This window comes from Platalea leucorodia, assembly GCF_965183815.1.
Source record: "Platalea leucorodia genome assembly, chromosome: 6".
Taxonomy (NCBI): domain Eukaryota; kingdom Metazoa; phylum Chordata; class Aves; order Pelecaniformes; family Threskiornithidae; genus Platalea; species Platalea leucorodia.
The window spans coordinates 61406789-61426229 of record NC_138828.1 but is presented as its reverse complement, the minus strand read 5'-3'; the positions used below and the strand labels follow the sequence as shown (position 1 = coordinate 61426229).

The following is a 19441-nucleotide window of genomic DNA, read 5'->3' as shown; positions in this document are numbered from 1 at the left end:
AAGGTCTGTGTCAGTACCAGCGACCTCTCCATCTCAGAAACTCCCGCAAGTCAGCCAGTTGTTTCATAGACCTCACAGAGGTCCTTTTTGGCATCCTCTCTGTCTTCCCTCATGAAGGCTGTTCCCTTTTCTCTCCAGTCCTGCCCCCAAGCAGCGCATGGCTGCTCCTCAGCTGGGTTAAGTATTCTGTGGAATCTGTTGCAGTCATTAAAGCCTTTCTAACATGACAGTAATTATTCAAATGTATGTGATCATTGAGTCAGATGTTCACATGTCTAACCTTTACCCTTGCAAAAGTATTTGTGTTTGAATGTAAGCCATCTGATGCAAGTTTATAACACCTCACTGGTATATGGCTGAACTGTAAGTTTTTACAGATAATCTATGATTATCCTCATGAATATGCAGTTGTGGATATTTTTTAAGATATTGTTTTCTCCTCTCTTCAATATTTTAATTCAGTTTATTGTCTGAGAAACCAGGACCTGGTGTTTTTCCAAGAGGATCCCAGCTCTTGTGTGTGGGATAATCCCACACTGAACTCAGTGTTCATTATGCTCTTTCCTAATAAAGGAAAAAATTAATAATGTCTTCCAGAGCATGATAGAACTTACAACAGGCTTGTGTTGTGGGGTTTGTGGTTTGGGTCTGAGGAGTTGTGTGGCGCAGTTTAAGAGGTCTATAATCACTAAGTTTGATTAAATGAATTTACCGTGGAAAACTCCATCAGGGGAAGTTATGCACTGCAAGTAACCAAATGTCGTGTGATAGAATGATAAAAATCTATGGGAAAATCTGTACTTGGTTTGATCTGAATGATTAATACTTATTATATTATTTTCACTTACATCTTTTCTGTAAAGAAGTAGTATAGAGTTGTCCCATCATACTTCTCTTTATAACTACTCAAACAGTATTTGAGTATTTTTCATTGCAAATGAAAGTCTATACTCCCTTTATTCCTGATGGAAGAATTGCCTGATGAGGGATCACCTATACCCAGAGCTGTCCAGGGGCACCTATTTCTTAATAGCTCAATGTGCAGACTATCTTCCACAGATGCTGAACTGTGAGAAGATTTGTCAAGTTTAAATGGTGACCTAAGCTGTATATGGTAAATATTTTCTCCGTTTTTGCAACACTTGGCAAAGTGAGTCAAAATATCAAGGCAGTGCATAGAAAACAAGAATCTGGCAGAACAGCCATGTTTCTGCGGAAACTGGCATGAGCTGAGGTGGGGAGGGTGATGGTGGATGCCACCTTCACTTTCCCCTACTTGACTGGCCTGCCAGGTTTCGACTTGGCACTGGGGAAAGTAACACTCCAAGGAGCCTGAATGCCAGCTGGGAATAGGCAGTTGCAATGTAGGTAAATTGTTTCCCTCCAGAATTTGTCACACCAATTCTAGAAATTCGCCTGGATCGCACAGTGCCAGAAGCAGTCTTTTGTTTTTGAGAGAGACATTTATGTGCAACCAGCGATTATTCACTAGCAAGTACCTATCTGTCAAGCCAGCATACCTGGTATTGATACACCTGGCAATGAAGGTTGGGATTCTGTCACACTGAAGTGCCTCAGCAAGGGGTGGATAGTTTTGTGCTGGGTTTGAACACCTTCAGCAGAGGGGAGAGGGGTGGGACAATTCCTGGACAGCAGGGAGCACAGTCTGAGTTTGGTTGGCTCACACAGCAGATTGGGGCTTGCTAGCTCAGCAAGCTGTTCATATTTTCTGCCTGGTTTGGCACACAAGTACTTTCTCATCTTAGCCGTGTGCTCTGCTTGTAGGAACAAATGACTGCATGTGTTGGCAAATTGGTAACTTCATGGTGGTTTTCATGCAAAGTGTTGTTTTTGCCAGGGAGCTATTTGCTAGGCCGTTAGCTGAGGGAAGGATTGGGCCCTATTATTTCAGTAAGATGAAACTAGGAAGCTGAAGACTTCCTAGTTTCATAATGATTCACATGGAAATAGGGTAGTACTGCACAGTAACAGACAGCATAACTGGACAGGCAGCTAGAAGGAATTTGCATGTTCTGACTTGCGTTCCTTCAGGCTATCAGAAGTGTTTTCTCTTAAATCTTTAAGAATCCTTCTGAAAGTATGCACTTCTCCCTTGAGAGAAAAACCTATGTTCTTGCAACATGTGGGTATAATATTTAAAAAAGCTTTCCCAAATTAAGCTAAAGAGATCTTGCTAACACAGTATGCGCCAAAGCCGTAATAGTATTGCTTGCACTTAGTTGAATCAATGCATCTTCAGCTGTAAATAGTGCTTCCTGAGAGTGGGGACAGCAGTGTGCATCTGGATGCAGAGGTAAGGTACAGCAGCCGCTTTCCTGGCCCAGTTTACGTGTCACAGTGCTGTTTCATTATGTGGACAAGAACAAGGCCACAATTCCCTGAAGGCTTTTTTTATGTATTTCCTTTTGTGGCCCCACCTATACAACCACTGCAGCACTGGGGATTTCAGGTCCTGAACACCAAAGTCATGTTCAGTAAATGATTTCTTCTCTCAATAAGGTAGGGTAAACTGACTTCCAGATACTATCAGTGTAGGAAACCACTGTACTCATCACTGAGTGTTTGCTGAACACAGTAGAAAATTGTGTTTTATTACATTGCAAAAATAAAGCAGTAGGTACTTACTTTCTCATTCTGGCACTCTTGAGGTATCACAATTCATTTTGAGTCTCTTTTCAGCAGGGCCAGGGGTTGTTTGCTCCTAAGTAAAAGCTAAAATTCCTAGTTAAGTCATCACCAGGGCACTCAAACAAATCAGCTTGTGAGTTTAGCAGTTCTGCTCCTCCTCCATTTACTGTTTTTTAGAACTTCTTTGCATTTTTATTCTTGCTTAGCTTGTAACTTTTCTTCACGACTTACATGAAAGGAGCCTTGCTGCATGAGTGAGGCAGTACAGGTCTGCCTTTAGACCGTGCTGTAATAACTTGTCATTCAGGCAGAGGATTCCTTTGAAAAGGAACACAAGCTCCTTCTCATTTGGAAGCTAGAAATATTTCTTCTGTAATGTTCAGCTCTGTGACAGCCTGGCCAGGGGAGACCTGCTCAGGAACTGAATGCCAGTATCCCATGATGCAGCAGCTACCAGATGGTAGAAGGACTCTGCCCCAGGCTTTGTCTTCTTGAAACAGGAGCTCTGATATTATCTGGCAGCACAGCAGCATTCCAGGAGCTAAAGGGTGGGGTGGTATTTAACAAGTGGGCAACTGAAAAACAAGCTCCACTTAATACTAGAACAAAAGAAGTATTCAAATTTCTTCTCCGTGTAGGTATTTCACAGGGGAAATCTGATCAGGGGGAGGGGTTTTTTTTTCCTAGAAATGAAAATATTCCCTTTTGGAAAAGTTTTGGAATAAAATATGTAAAAGTGAAGCCTTTAATGTCTCTCTTCACAGAATCACAGAGTGGTTGAGGTTGGAAGGGAGCTCTTGAGATCATCTAGTCTAACCCCCCTGCTCAAAGCAGGGTCACCTAAAGCAGGTTGCCCAGGACCTGCTCAGGTTTTGAATATGTCCATAGATGGAGACTCCGCAACCTCTCTGGGCAGCCTGTGCTGGTGTCTAGCCACCCTTAACAATAAAAAAGATTTTTTCTTATATTAGCTGGAATTTCCTGTATTTCAGTTTGTGCCCACTGCCTCTTGTCCTGTTAGTGGGCACTACTGAGAATAGCCTGCCTCCCTCTTCTTCATCCCCTCCCATGAGGTATTTATACACACTGATGAGATCACCCCTGAGCCTTCTAATCTCCAGGCTGAATGGTCCCAGCTCTCTCAGCCTTTCCCCATTTGAGGGATGCTCCAGTCCCTTCATCGTCCTCACTGCCCTTCACTGGACTCTCTCCAGTAAGTTCATATCTTTCTTGTACTGGGGAGCCCAGCACTAGGGACCGGACTCCAGGTGTGGCCTCACCTGTGCTGAGTAGAGGGGAAGGATTACCTCCCTTGACCTGCTGGCAATATTCCTCCTAATGCAGCCCAGGATACCATTAGCCTTCTTTGCTTCAAGGGCACATTGCTGGCTCGTGTTCAACTTAGCAACCACAAGGACCCCCAGATCCTTTTCTGCAAAGCTGCTTTCCAGCTGGGTGGCCCCCAGCATGTACTGGTGCCTGGGGTTGTTCCTCCCCAGGTGCAGGATTTTGCACTTTCCTTTGGTTGAACTTCATGAAGTTCCTGTCAGCCCATTTCTCCAGCCTGTTGAGGACTCTTTGGATGGCAGCACAGCCCTCTGGTGTATCTGCCACTCCTCCCAGTTTTGTATCATCTGCTAACTTGCTGAAGGTAGGCTCTGCCCCATTGTCCAGGTCATTAGTGACCCTCCCTAATTAGGGATCAGCTAGAACAAAGGCTACAAGCACCCTGTCATCAAGGGCTGCTGACAAGGGTTGCTTAGAAGCTGCCAGAGCTACCTTTACCACAGCTTCAGCCTTACCTCCCAGCAGCGGGACCCTCAGGTTCCCAGGAGTCCCCTGGCGATCCTGGACAAAGTATCCAGATGCTCAAGAGCTCAAAGAAGCAAAGCCCAGGAACTGCTGCACAAAGTGCTGTGTCTGCTGGCTGCTTCTGTTAGCTATGCTATATGTATATAGCATATATCATAGCACATATGATATGCTAGACACAGCTACACAATTCTTGATATTGTAAGGGCTGTAGAAAAAAAAAGACGAATTGAGTTTTTACTCACTGAGTAAATATTGTGGGTCAAACTGATTGTGTAAGTTACGTAGTTGGATTGGTTTGGTTTAAGGACATGCGGGTCCCAGCTCTGTATGAATGTTACAGGTAAGCCATTCTGGGGTGGAATTCATCATCTTGTTCTAGAACTGAAGGACTGAAAATGGCTCAGTTGTGCTCCTACTGCTCTACAGTTAGTATAGTTTACCTTAGGCTGGGATTTAAAGAGATGTGGGGAATAGATCCAAAGCCCATTGCTACCAAGAGAAAGTTTTGGTCTGACAACCAGCTCCCACTTCCCAAGCACTTGCCTCTTGTGCTGGTGCTCATGGGATGCCTCCTGGAGCTGACACAGCTGAGCAACAGGGCAGAACAACTAACCCTGTGTAAAAGGGGACTTTTCTGCCAGGTTAGTGAACTGGATCAGCTCATGGAAGAATCGGAGCTTCATCCTGCAGGAATGGAGGAAGGACCCATAAGATTGGGAGGGAACAAGGCAAGGAGGGGGGCGACAAGAGACACATTTGCTGGAAAAAAAGACGAGAGAAAAGGAAGGGGCCCCAATCCAGAGCGCTCAGATGTTCTAAATCTGTGCCTGGATCCTAATAGTTTTCTAAAAGCTAACACTTTTTAATCAAGAAAAGAGGACTGGGTGACTCGTTGAGCCACTGAATCGAGTCTCCCACTGTTACAGGCAACCATCCCCTATAAGCCTTTTAACAAACTGATCAAGGGCCAGTCTTAAGAACCAGTTACTCAGCTGTTCCAAACAAGAGACTGTCCCCATCCCCCTGACAATTTCTAAATTAATTTTGCAAACTACTGTAACAAAACAGTAGTAGCATATGAGTCAATTGTTTTATGTTGTTAACTTTCTTATGGTTGACTCAGAATCTACCTTTCAAAAGAATCTACCTTTTTGAAAGACTGTTTAATTTGATAACATGGCACGGGTTTTTTTGTTTGTTTATTTTTTAGTTTAAGTCGCTAACTTCAGCTATTTTCACAGGGCGGACCTTTCCAACACATCCATACTTCTCAGCCCAGCTGGGAGCTGGGCAGCTGTCACTCTACAATATTTTGAAGGCCTATTCACTTCTGGACCAGGAAGTAGGATATTGCCAGGGCCTTAGTTTTGTAGCAGGAGTTTTACTACTTCATATGAGTGAAGAAGATGCTTTTAAAATGCTAAAGTTTCTCATGTTTGACATGGGCCTGAGAAAACAATATCGTCCTGACATGACAATTTTACAGGTATGATTTCAATTCTTATAATCAACAGGTATGATTTCAATTCTTATAATCAACATTAAATCACAGTAATGCGCTATAGATAGCATTGTCAAAATCTGGACTTGAACTTAAATTCAGTTCTCAAAAATGGGGAAGGATAATCTGGGAAAATAATACGTCGTCTTAAATGCACTTGTTTCGAATAAGAAGACTACCAGGGAAACTATGAAAACCGTAAATAAGAAGAATTCTGTTACATGTTGTATGAGGTTCAAATGACCCTGCAAATGAACCTGTCGTAGGCTCAGAGGTGACCCATCCTGGGTCTTTTAGGTGGCTTCTGAGTATTTCTTTTCTTCACACAATTCCGTCCAAACATCAATTGACAAATATCTTTCACTGTTTCTAATAAGGGTGTGAAGCATGGACTTTGCTACTATGAGTGTTAAAACATGTTTATCTTTAGGCTCTTTGTTCTTATTCCATGCAGATCCAGATGTATCAACTCTCTCGACTTCTTCATGACTACCATCGAGATCTCTATAACCACCTAGAGGAACATGAGATTGGTCCCAGCCTCTATGCTGCTCCCTGGTTTCTCACCATGTTTGCCTCCCAGTTTCCCCTCGGATTTGTAGCCAGAGTGTTTGGTAATTCTTCATAAAACTTCTATCTGTTCTTTTTGAAGTCTTATATTTGGAATCCTGATACTAGGAACAGCACTATTATCCAACCTGTTTCAGACACCCAGGAGAAATATTTTACTTACTATTGATGAAGTAACATTGAAGAAGAACAACAACAGAGGTCATCTTATGGGGCATGTAGTATTTACAGTGAAACGGGAAGAGAGAGGAGGAAAGCATATGACAGTCCCAAACTGTCCATACATTGTTATCTTTTTCCACCCTGTAACCACTTGTAGAGAGGATGTAAAAATTTGATGCCATGAAGGCGTGGTGTTATGACTATGGCACTTCAATTAGTTAGTTTCAAGCTGAAAAGAGATGTAACAAAGGCATCATCTGAGAAATATATCCATTTACTCCATTATCATCGTGTCCAACAGTGTCAGTAGAAAATTATTTTGAGGGTTATGTTTTTAAAATACGCAGAGATGGCCTTTGCAGTTTAATCATGGATTTCCTCTGCAGAAGCATAGGGCTTTTAAACTAGTATTTCTTATCCTTACAATTTTAGCCTGACTGATAATCTCACTTTCCAAAAATGTTTGGAAGAATATGGGGGTTTAGGCTCTAAAGTCACTTCTGTTACCTGTTTTTAGAACATATAGAAGTAAAGTTATATTTCTTAATTAAATTGCAATTAAGAATTTACCTTGATGCTATCTTATGGATGTATATTTCATAGATTTATTGTTTGGTATTTGAGAAGATGCTTTATCTCCTTTTCAGTTTGTTGGTGTTTTTTTTTTTCATTATGTGGTACTGGATCGTCCATGATGAGCAGGGTGGATTTGGAGCTTCCCCCCCGATTCCTCTCTTCTAATGAGAAGCTATTTTCATTTTCCTTAGTCAGTCTCACTTAAGAGATGTAATGAAGCAATTATTTATTAGGATATTAATATTGACAGTTGACAGAACCAAAATGAATTCTGTCCTGTTTCTGCTTAAGGACATGCCAAAAGTAGTGCTAGAAGAAGTCACAGTGAAAAGGATGGTGTATAGCTAAGTAGAACTACATGTCCTGTGATTAGCATCTTAACTCCAGGAAAAACAGCATTTTTTTTTTCTTTCCAGGAACAGTTCAAAGTAGGCTAATATACATTGACAAGTATCTAACTGACAGTAATAATCTGTAGGAATTAAATGAAGTGCTGTATGCAAGTATCACGTACTGAGTTTATAATCAGTTCATCTTTCAATTATTCTTAATCATTCATAGTATTGTACATAATAAGAAGAGTCTTTGAATTGGACAATTGACTGCAGTGAGGGTATTAAAGTGCCTTATGTATCCAGTATATTTGGATTTCTGCCTTAATACATGGATTAGTATTTTATCTGTCACTGGAGGATTGTAGGGCTTTAGAAAGCAAAGATTTTACATTAGAATAGAAGGCATAGATACATGATCTTCACAGGACTGATTTTAGGTGAAGAACAGAAAAGCATGTGTGACTGAAACTGTCATCTCTTAAAAATCTCTGATGTTTTTTAGAGAGAAAGTCCAGCATGACCAACACTTGCAGTTTTTAATGTTTCAAAGTATTTAGTAATTTCCCCTAAAACAGTGTTTAGTGGAACTATAAGTCAAGAACATTGGACATTCTTTTACATTAGAAAGTAAAATCTCATCTTCACCCGTGCTGAAGACTCTGAAACACAACTATAAACCTAAAAAAGGCTAGAGCTGTCACTTTGCTAGTGGCTGTCATTAGCAGCCTGGCAAGTTAGGATCCAAGCAGTTCTGACCCATGTGTTCACACACTTTTGCAGAACATACGTACATTTTCATTGCTCACGTATTAGAACCCTTGGGATGAAAGAATGTTGCCGTTTAATGTTGAAGTAACTCATCTATGGGTTACTAAGACTGTAAGATTGCACTGCCGTTTTCTAACATGGTGTCTCTGAACCCTTGATATTTGAAGCCCCACTGCTATCTAATAATATAATTGTTGCAGACCACTTCCTTTAGGTTTCCATAGAGCGTACTTTTTGCAAGCATCTTACAAGCAATATGTAAAAGAAGTGGGCTAGAAAGAGGTTAACCCAAAGACTGTTTTATGAGTCAAATAGCAAAACAACTTTTAACTTTTTAGTTATCTGTCTGAACTTTCAACACTTCTCCTGAGCAGGATCTAATGAAAGTACAGCATTAACAAAGATGTGTTCTTAAATACCCCTATTTACTTATTAATGGAGCAGACTTGGTAGAATAGTGCTTATTTTGTTTCAAGATTGTAGATAAAACTTGATTTTTTTTAATCCTGTAGACTGCCAGTCATGCTGACATTAATTTGGGTACCTTCACTGTACTGTCGTTGGCTGGCAGCCCACTTAACGGGAAGCGTGGGGAGTGGATAACAAACAGGTCTTTGTTAAGTACTTGCTATTTTAAATGAGAGAGGGATTTCAGCCGTATATTACCAGCTCAGCTCATACAAATATTCATTAACAATTTATAGGTCATCTTGAGTTAATCTACGTGTCTTTATGGGGTAGGTGCTGAATCATAAATATGCATAATTTTCAGCTCTGTTTTTTTCACTTTGTGTTTCCTAGCTGTTCTTCAGCATTCCCTGTCCTAATACAGAGCTTTCCCTACAAAGCATTTTCCCATAGTTTTCAGTTTCAATAGAGACTTGAGGCAGATGCTTGCTCTGTTACCACTTTCAATCATTCCTGCCTTTGGATTTCACATTGAATCAGAGTTGAAAAATTTTACACCACCTTTAGGACAAATGGCGGCAAAGTGCAAGATTTATGGTTAGTTATTACTTGTGCTTTTCTTTCTCAGAGGGAAAGAGAGAGAAGTGAAATGAGTTATGGCTTCAACATTACAGGCAAAAGAACGCAAGGGGGAATTTCATTCTGATACAAATTTGGAAAGAGGGGTTGCCTTTACTAAGAAAGGCAGTTAGACAGTATTTTCATATATCGTTTACTACATCAGAGATACCGGCGTTTGCTAGTAGCTTTTTCCCTTACTGCGTGGTGGGGTTTTTTTTGTTTTTTTTTTATTCTTCTTTCTTTTTTTTATAGATACTATTTATTTGGTGTCATTGCGCTACCTCATAAGTGATTATGACTTCATTCACAGCTTCAAATACAAAGAACAAGAGAGAAGCCCTTTAAAAATAAAAACGTATTTAGGAAATATGGAATAAAACCACAGTATCTTCTCTTCCACCTCCATCAGTATTGTTACATATATTAGATGCTTTTGCCTGTAGCGAGTCCCTCAATAAAACCAGGAGCAGATTGGGAGTTACAGTAGCAGGAAAGTCAAATGCAGGCTAATGCTGTTTATGCTGTAGACAGATAGGTTTGTGAAGATGGGTTTCTTGTCTGATGCTTTCATTGCAGTCTTCTGTTTCTTTCCTCTGTAAAGACATAGGCAATTTGTAAAGGAAAAGAAAAGAAAGGAAGTTGCATTGAAAGGTCACTATATACTGTGGTTTCAGTGTGCTTGAATGTTTGCCATGTGTTGTCATTGCGGGACCACCTGCAATATTAATGCTTAAGCTGTATTACTAAGATTTCAGGGTACTTATTAATGTAGTTATTAGAATATTAACATAAGTGGTTGAGACACATACTAAAAATAAGCACATGCACATGAAACTTGAGGCTGCTGGAAAGTGCGCCTTTAGCCTCGTGCTCGATGTTGTATTAACTGAGATTTTGTAGCTTTCTCTACCAGATGAGAAAAGAACAGAACTTCAGATCTTCAGTTATGTCTTCAGGTGTAGTTTTTGCCTGTTGTATTAGGATTTTTAAATGGCATTGGGATTAGAATTCTATTCAAATTCAGATTCCCATGAACATCTTGAAAGAAAAAAGCCCACAAAACTTATATGCGCAAAAAGTGGCAACATTGACAAACTTGACTACCTGGTTTATTATGTACTTAGCTTAAACTTGAATTGGATTTTTTTTGATGAAAACTCACTAAACGAATAATTGATTGTTTTAGTCAAGCGTGCTATTCACAGTAATAATCTTGATCCTACAAAACTTCTAAGCTGTAGCTACAGTATCAAAAGCACATGTCTGGAACAGTATATCTGGCCTCCAGATCACTCCTATGAGAAGCTGTTGTCCTTGGACATTTTACTGTTTTAATATTCTTGTCAAAAGATGTGCTTGCTTGATGTACTCTGTTTTTTCTTTGTTTTCACAGATATGCTCTTTCTTCAAGGATCAGAGGCTATATTTAAAGTGGCTTTAAGTCTTTTAGGAAGCCACAAGCCCTTGATTCTGCAGCATGAGAACCTAGAAACTATTGTTGATTTTATTAAAAGCACTCTCCCCAACTTGGGTTTGGTACAGATGGAAAAGACCATTAGTCAGGTAAGAAATAATCTGAACATATGAGTGGTATGCAAAGGAATGCTCTTTTTAACAAGTTCTTGACAGGAAAACCACAACAATGTATTGTGTTACTTCAAGCTGAGAATTCTGTTATTGTAGTTCTGAAGATGTTGGAAGCATCTGACTTGTATAGCACCTCTGTATTCATACATCTGCATGTTGGTTATGGTCACTTTATGAAGCCTTTAATGAAAATGAGTTTACTTTTTTTCTTTTCCGAAGTGTGCAACACTTCGTTACTGGCAGCAATATTACAGCCCATATGCAGTGTATTCCACAATAAAAGCAGCAAGGTGGGCTAAAAGCCTTCTGAGTTTTCCTGTCTCCAAAGAATCTTGCTCTCCCAGTCTCATTTCAGAAGCAAAAATTGACTTACAAGAGCCTCGCAAATGTTGACCTTACTTAATGAAATTAGAAGCCTCCCTACGTTGACTTTGTCTACACAGGCTTTTATGGTGGTGGTTCAGTATGTTACAACAGTGCCTTTGTATTTCTGCCAGGAGTACGTGGGGCAGCACAGTCTCTTGCAGTGAGCAGTGACTTTAGACAGCAAAAACTGGGAATCCTTGATATACTTTTTTTAAATGGCAGACAAGGAAACTGGTGCAGTATTGGTAAGCTAGCAGAAGGCTCCAGATGATACCTATGGAATTTGAAAAAATCACAAATTATTGCAGTTCAGGCTTGCCTGTTTAGAAGCCCTAACTATTACACTTGACATCTAATTTGCAGCAGGCAAATAGAAGATGGGTTTTAGCCTGTTTTTCTGAAGGCCTTTTGTGGTCCAAAACATGGGGGGTGTACTGTGCAGAACTGCAAATGGCTGCCACTCACCCAGGGCTGCAGGTGATCTGCAAAGCTTGTGGCTTGATAAAGAAAGCAGGCAGCAGCGCAGTACACTGCAGGATGCTTGTGAGGGGCTCCCTTCTGATCCCTGGCAGCAAAACTTCCAGGGGACATGCGCTCGAATTAGGATCAGAAAAATTGCTTCTGGTGCTTACTATCAAAAGAAGGAGGGGAGAACTAGAAGCCTGTGCGAGGGGAAGGAAAGCAAACGATTTCTAGGGGGCAAAGGGCTTCATATGTTATCTGTCAGGCTGAAAGCCTGGAGTGCACAGCGCTGCAGAGACTTGCAGTGCTTAGGCGACCTGCAGAAAACCATTGGGTTTGAGCAGAAGGAGGGAGAGATACTCTGTTTAGGCAGCTCTGACTGCTCTAAACTTAAAGTGGGCAGGTAGACGTGAGTTGAAGGGAGAGCAGTTCCCCCACTTTGATCAGGGCTGCCTTTGAAGAGAGCAGCTGTTTGACCCGCCCTGCAGTCCATACACAGCTCCTGGACTAATCCCCATCCTCCTCACACCCTCTGCAGCATGGCCTTTGGTTTACATGCCCTAACGTGCCTTCAGTTAGCTAGTTTTCAAGTCAAGCTTTTGATTTGCCTCATGTTTCCCCCCCTTTCAGATTTGATACTCTAGGTATGACAGCAGGGATTTCCCTCCCTTCTCAAGAGCACAGAGGCTAGAAGTGGCAGAGGCCATGAGAGGAACTAGCATTCTCCCCTGCTGAATTGCACTGTTTGTTTTATTGAAATTTCAAGTGTGTGTTCTCCAGAGATGCTCAGATCTACAGAAAATTAAAGCTCTGTATGTGTAACCAAACTCAAATTAAAACTGTATTTCAGCCTTCTGTACTTAGATGCTCAGCATGTGTGTTTCTGCTGCTATACAACTATGAGAGAATTTTTAATAGCATATATAACAGGTGTCAGAAACATTTCATAAACTGATGTTTAACTATAACCAACAGTTAAAGTTTTGTAGACAAAGCAGATAAATAAAATAGGAAATAATTCTTGTTATTTCAACAGGTATTTAAGATAGGATTTGATATTTGACTCATTTCCGAAAGGAATAAAGTCCAAGAGGTTTAAAAATAAAGAATAACCCTTGAACTTCTATTCTTGGGCTATTTTCCAGGTGTATTTTTAAATCAACTTTTGTTTCTACTATGTTCTGTGATTGGCATACTTGTCCTTTTAATTTACCGCCTTCTTCACTGCTTTCAGAGGAGATAACGAGCTCAGGGACATTAAAGACATATTTCCTGAATAATTTGAAGGCAGGTGTTTGCCAAAACTTGGAAAAAGGAAAATACAATAGCAGTTTTTTCCTTTGGGTCACTCTGTGCATCTCAATTTATTTATCTGGTTTTACAATAAAAGGTTTTCTTAATATTCATGTAAAAGACTGAGCACTCATTTCCATTAAGTGTATTAGTGTAAGGATAGCTTATTTCATTTTCTTTCAGTCTGTAGTAGTACCATAGAATCATAAATAAATCTAGCAATGTTTACTATTTTTCATTTAAAGGTTTCATTCTACTTAGCCTTACAATTGTATGTGTGGCACATGGACTTGGACCACACTTTTCTAAAGTGACGTCTAATTCCGAGTATGTCTAGGAGGGTTTATGCCAAACTGAGATGTATTACTTGAAATCTAAAAAGGGGAATACCCTACAAAGTCTACACTTCTTGAAAACTTTAGTGTAAGTTATTTTGCTGAAGTCAGGCAGCAAATCAGTAGCAAAGTTTTAAAGTAGATCCAATGCCAATGTATTGCACTTTACTGCCTCAATCTTGCAATTTCCAGAGTAGAAAATGTGAATGCCAAAAATTAAGTCCTTTTTTGTATGCAAAAAATATCTGAGTCTAGATCCATAGATTTTAAAGCATTGAATCAGCTATGTTTTTGATCTGCACAGCACCTAACCATTTTTTTTATATACAACAGGTGTTTGAAATGGATATTGCCAAGCAGTTGCAAGCATATGAAGTTGAATACCACGTGCTTCAGGATGAACTTATAGATTCATCTTTAAATGACAATCAGAGACTGGATAAATTAGAAAAGGCAAACAGTAGCTTGCGCAAACAAAACTTTGATCTCCTGGAAGAGCTGCAGGTACAATTTATATTTCAGATTTAATTAACATTCTAATTTATCCACCTTTTCAGAAGAGACCATCCTACACCAAGGCACAGGAGAGACTGGTGTTTGGTCTAGTGACTTTAAAGCATAGCCACTTGCAATTTTGTTTAGTTTAGCCTTTAAAGTTTAAATGCAGAAGAAATTCTGAGAGGGGGGTGGATAGAGCATATGCTTGCAATTAGTGAAAAGTTGATTCATCACACTGTCTCGTCTCTTGTAATTAAAATCATAGCTGTAGAAGATGACTAAAAATGCACGAAGTGCTTTCTCAACTTCATTTTTACGCTTTCAGTCACTGCTTTATTACAGCAGGGATACTAGTCTATCACAAATGGGAAAGCTAATGCCAGTGTCACAATTCAGAGATACATCAGATATGGGATACATTGTCTATAAAGAGATACTCTTTCTTAAAAGATTTTTTTTTTTTTTAAACAGTTATCCAGATGTTTAGACAATATGTGAAATAATAATTTCTAATATGTGCTCAGTGCCTGTTCAGTCTGCAGCTTTTTCAGAGGCAGTACTTCTGGTCTCTGTAGGGATTATTCTTTGCTTAACTGTTCAAGAAGTCAGCTTTCTGGCTGCTTTATAACAGGACATTTGTTACAAAACTTTTGACCATGGATTTAGTTTGATGGAGAAAGGGACTTCAAGGGTAAGAATCAGACATTTCAAGCCTCTTGATTATTGTTAGAGACATAGACTTTGTAAGATAATAGGTGAGGGCTTCCCCTGAGTTCAGGTTTCTCAGCCATTGGTCCTGTATCATGACTAAAGCTAGCCAACCGTGCAGACTTAGATTGCCTCTCCTAACAAAAATTTGCTTAAGCTGTAAATTCCGATCCTGTGGTATCTGAACCTGTTTCAGGTTCTAAGATGAGCCTTAGAGAAGTCAGAAGAAAAGATACTCCTCTGCAAGAGATTTTCATAAAACTTCAGGCATATGGGCAAGGAAATTGAATGTAGCATGGGGGAGGATTTCTGGGATGAGATTCAAGATGTGATGTCCTGTAGCTACCTGCATCAGGGGATCTTCCACCTCCTCCTGCCCCTAAAGACTTTGCAGCCCTAATCATTTTTTTACAAAGCTCATCTCCACCTGAGTGCTGGCAAGTCAGCACTTAACATTATAGTGGGGAACTTAACTGCCTGTAGTGTTGGAGCAATCCCTTTGTCTTGGAGGTGGGCTTCATCATTGCTGATGGGAGGAAAATGCATCACCAAACAATGTGGGTCATGGTTTGTCAATATTTTGCCCCCAAAGGCTGAACTTTTTAGCCCACCATAATTACATGAATGGCAGTGAGCTCATCAGAAAGGCAAAGACTTCCCTGAAAGCCAAGACCATCCAGTGCTCTTGTCTCCGTATGTTATCCACTGCTGAAACTTCCGAACAGATCTCTGCTTTTGTCAAAGTACCTCAGCTACAGATCTCACGTGATGAGTTTGAATGATCTAATACTTTGTTTCAACATGAAGTAGAATGCCCATATGTGCAGCCTTTTGAAGGACAATGCTTGGAATTTTTCAAGATGTGTTGTCCATTTGCTAAATCCCCTCCCCCTTTGCCTCCAAATCTGGCATTTGTTGCACTCAGTGTCGAGATGAAATGAGGATGCAGCTAACAGGCTGGATTGTCTTTGCTTTGCTAAGCATATGGAATTCAACAAATATGGCTGGCCAAAAATGTCTCCCAACTGACCCATACAGAGGTTTATCTTAACCTGCAGTTCTGTAGTGTATAATTTGCAGACTTGGTAACTTTCTAATTTCATTACTTTGCATTATATTCTGAGTTCAATTGTGAACTAATCAAAGCAATCAAGATGAGAGAGGGAAGTTTCTTGTTATAGGCAAAACCATAGTTGTAGTCTAAAGTACACAGATCTAATAACATTCACACTTGCGTTTACCTTTGCAATTTTTCATCATTTAGAGAGTATCTTATATGTATTAATGTATCGCAAAAAATAATTTAAAGATGGTTTCAGTTACTAATGATTTTCCTTTTTTTTTTCTCCTTTCCCTCCTTCCGCCCCCTCCTCCTTTCTTCTTACTTTGAAAGGTGGCTAATGGAAAGATCCAAAACCTTGAAGCTACAGTAGAGCTTTTGTTGACCAATGAAGGCAAATTAAAGCAGTCCATTCTCACTCTTGAGCAGGAGCGAGCAGCTTTGCTGAAAGCAGTGGAAGAGATGCGGAAAAAGATTGTTGATACAGATGGGAAGCCTCCACTTACTAGACAAGAACATGTGGGTGCTGACTGACATTCGCAGTTGTAATGGAGCAGAGAAGCTGAGCAAGAAACAAAGGGAGGAACTGGGTCTTTTTGTCATGATCCATGGGGATTTGACATTGTCACCTTCATTGTACATGCCTTACTGTAGCAAAGCAAGATACGAGCAGGGTGGCTTCCCGTATCAGCGAAGCTAGTTTCTCGGGGAGAAGGCTCTTTCTTCTTAGTATGTAGAAATACTATGAACAGTAAGATGCCACATAATAACAAGCAGAAGAAACTTAATAGTGCGTGCAGTCATACACAGTACACTGTAAAGATGTCATGGATTCTTCCTTAAGTGCTTCTAAACCTAAGTGCTTTGTGTTCACCACATATTTTGTTTGTGCATAGATCACCACCGTGTTAAATAGCACATCCTTTAGAAGGTCCTTTGAAGAAATATGGCAGTGTAAAACCTTTGAATGGATAACTGCCCCATTGCAGCTATGCGGTGGTAACATTTACAGAGAGTTTTGTGATTGGACTCAAGATATTTTTGACAGTGTAATTCCCCTACAGCTTGACTGTGTTCTGTTAATTATGTTGTTTATGCTTTAAAAAACTGCTTCCTGATGCTTGTCAATCCATTGGACTCCAGAGAGCTGGTCTTCATCATATGTAACTATGCATAATTGGGGGGTTGCCATCTGTTTTTATAAGTGCGTTGTTTTAGTATGTTTTTTGTTTAACAACCATTAATTTAGTGCATTGTTAGTTGGCATTACCTGATAAACATACTGTATATAGTAACTGCATTATGCTTAACAAAATACACTGACATTGGTTTGTTGAAGTCTGTGACTCTTGCAACATCATCCAAGGATTTATATTCAGATTCTTCAAGTTTCATCTTATTTATTTCTGATCTGCTGTGTGATGTAAGACATCTCTTTTCTGGGAAACTAATGCCCAGTGTCCTGGTTTTTTCCCTTTATTTGGTACTCTGTGCCCACCCATGCTCTGGTCTTCTTTAAGACTTTTTCTGGAGTAGCGGAGGCATTTCAAGAGCTTCATGTTGTGCCAGATATGCTTAAACTGTTTTATAAAGGGTATGGCAGTTTGCATTAGGACACCATTCTTTTTACAATGCATCTTTTGAGTAAAATTACACATGTGAAAAAAAAAAAAATCTCACTTTCCTTAATACCATGAAAGTAGTTTTCAGGCCAGTTAGAGCGCCACTGCTACAAGTGCAATAATATCCATGGATATCCAGTTGTTTGGGTTTGCTTCAGAATTAGGAATAGTGCCATAGTTTTGTTCAGTCCCCAGGCACAGAGTTAATAGGCATCAGTGTTTTGTTATGGTGGAGATTCCCCCAGGAGATGTGATTTTTATTTTATTTTTTTCTTAAATTGATGTTTTTATTTTTAAAATTTCAAAGCACACAGTTTTTTCTCTGACTGGCAATGTAGAAAAGGTTTTGTTTTACTTTTTGCTTTTCTCATGCAAATCCCCCTGACACATTGTGGTTGTAGTTTAATAGGAGAGCTGTAACGTTCATCTACTGTGCAGAACAAATACCTCTATGTAGATCAAAAAGAAAAAGAGAATTTACTCTTCAATTTCTAGAAGCTTTGTTTGACTCTGGTGTCTTAAATATGTCTGGTTCTTGCAAATCCACTCCTGTATTCACTTAGTATTGAAATTCCAGATAAATCAGTTATTATTAATCCATTTACCTCTTAGCCTTGTTTTTTTTTATTTGGAAATCCATATTGAAGCTCGTGCTTCGTGTTTAAAATCTTGTCATAATGGACCTCATACTGTTAGAGCACTCAGTAATGTTGCATTTTTACAGCATAGTGCCATAATTCATACACTGACTTTTTAATGAGAGCAATAAAAATAATAATAATAACCTATGCCTATATCTATGTTTGTACATTTTTTGACATTTAAAAACAAAAACAGTTGGTGGGGTCACAGTTCAGAACTGTGTAAGATGAGACTTTCCCTGAAAGTACAATACCAGCTACAGTGGTTATTAATGAAAACTCTTAGCCCTCAGACTCTTCTAAACATGCTAAGGATCCAGTTGTGATCTTGGGACCTGCATCTGCATATGTTGACTGAGGTGAAGTCCATTCCACGTGGCCCAGGGAGGCATTCCTTTTTGTGATGTTTTGCTTCTCTGCCAGCATAAGTGGAGGACTACTTCTAGTCCAAAGCCTTTTATTGAGAATGTGTGTAATTCCAGAAGTGCACTTAGATGAGAACTAAAGTCACTGTTCTCAGAATGCACAAATGTGGTAAATAGATAACGAACAACTTTTTGCTTTGGTGACTATATAGATGTAACTGTTTCATTGTACCAGGGAGTTGTATTTTCTGTGTGTACAAATGAGTTTTCTATTTGTGCCTATGCAAATTAATATGATTTTATTAAATATGTAAATGCCTGGCAAAATGAGGGATCGTGCCATCCACTGGTCCAGGGTCTGAACATGAATGAAATAGTTGATTTAAGTCTTTCTGCTGCTTACACTGAAGCAGATATATGGTATGTTTCTTCAGTATGTCTTTCCCCATCCTGTGCTGATTTTTGTCACCAGGCCTCTCCAGTTCAAGGGGCCAAAGTGGAAGAGTGTGGAGGAAGGTAGTATCACTTACCCATTTCCCAACTTTGGAAAAGCTTGGGGATTTTCCTTTCAGAGGTATGAGAAAGAAGTAATAGAGCCTAGAGCTAGTCCCAGATACTTGCCTCCTTCTCCAACGACACTCTGTAGCTGAGCACCCTTCAGGATGTGTAAAATTAGATCACATATTGTCTTCTACTGTTCTAAAAAAAAGTCTGCAAATCCATACACTGGCCCTTAGCAGGGATCCTGAATGAACCACTCCTGGAAAATCCAAGTTGAAATAATCAACATTTTCTCCATCTCACCTCTACAGATAAAAATCCCCAGGAGTGATGCTTAGTTTTTGAAGAAAAGAAAAAACAGTGATGACAGACGGAAGGAAGGTGTTCACTTACATGCACAACCTAGGCTCCCAGAGGTGCGTGACAAAGGCAGCAAAGCGTGCGGTGTAAGTGTGCTAGTGAATGACATTGATGCAGTAGTCCAGAGAGAGGTTAGCCTGATATGTGGAAAGAACTAACGTTGGCATGTGCAACAAGAAAAAGGCAGCTCTTCTAACACCATAGCAGTGAACAGCACTGCATAGCTGGAGGACCTGCT

At 39.9% G+C, this 19441-nt stretch overlaps 1 protein-coding gene across 3 annotated transcripts in view; it reads left to right on the top strand.

The window, feature by feature from the left end:
• The window catches only part of TBC1D1 (TBC1 domain family member 1), a 117642-nt gene extending 99549 nt beyond the window's left edge, over positions 1-18093 (top strand). For all 3 annotated transcript variants that reach the window (XM_082315163.1, XM_082315165.1, XM_082315164.1), the window contains 5 exons: positions 5706-5950; positions 6420-6579; positions 10799-10968; positions 13782-13952; positions 16048-18093. In XM_082315163.1, the coding sequence (XP_082171289.1) occupies positions 5706-5950; positions 6420-6579; positions 10799-10968; positions 13782-13952; positions 16048-16248 (947 nt within the window). In that variant the 3' untranslated portion in view covers positions 16249-18093. The remainder of the gene's footprint in view (positions 1-5705; positions 5951-6419; positions 6580-10798; positions 10969-13781; positions 13953-16047) is intronic.
• Positions 18094-19441: the final 1348 nt, after the last annotated feature.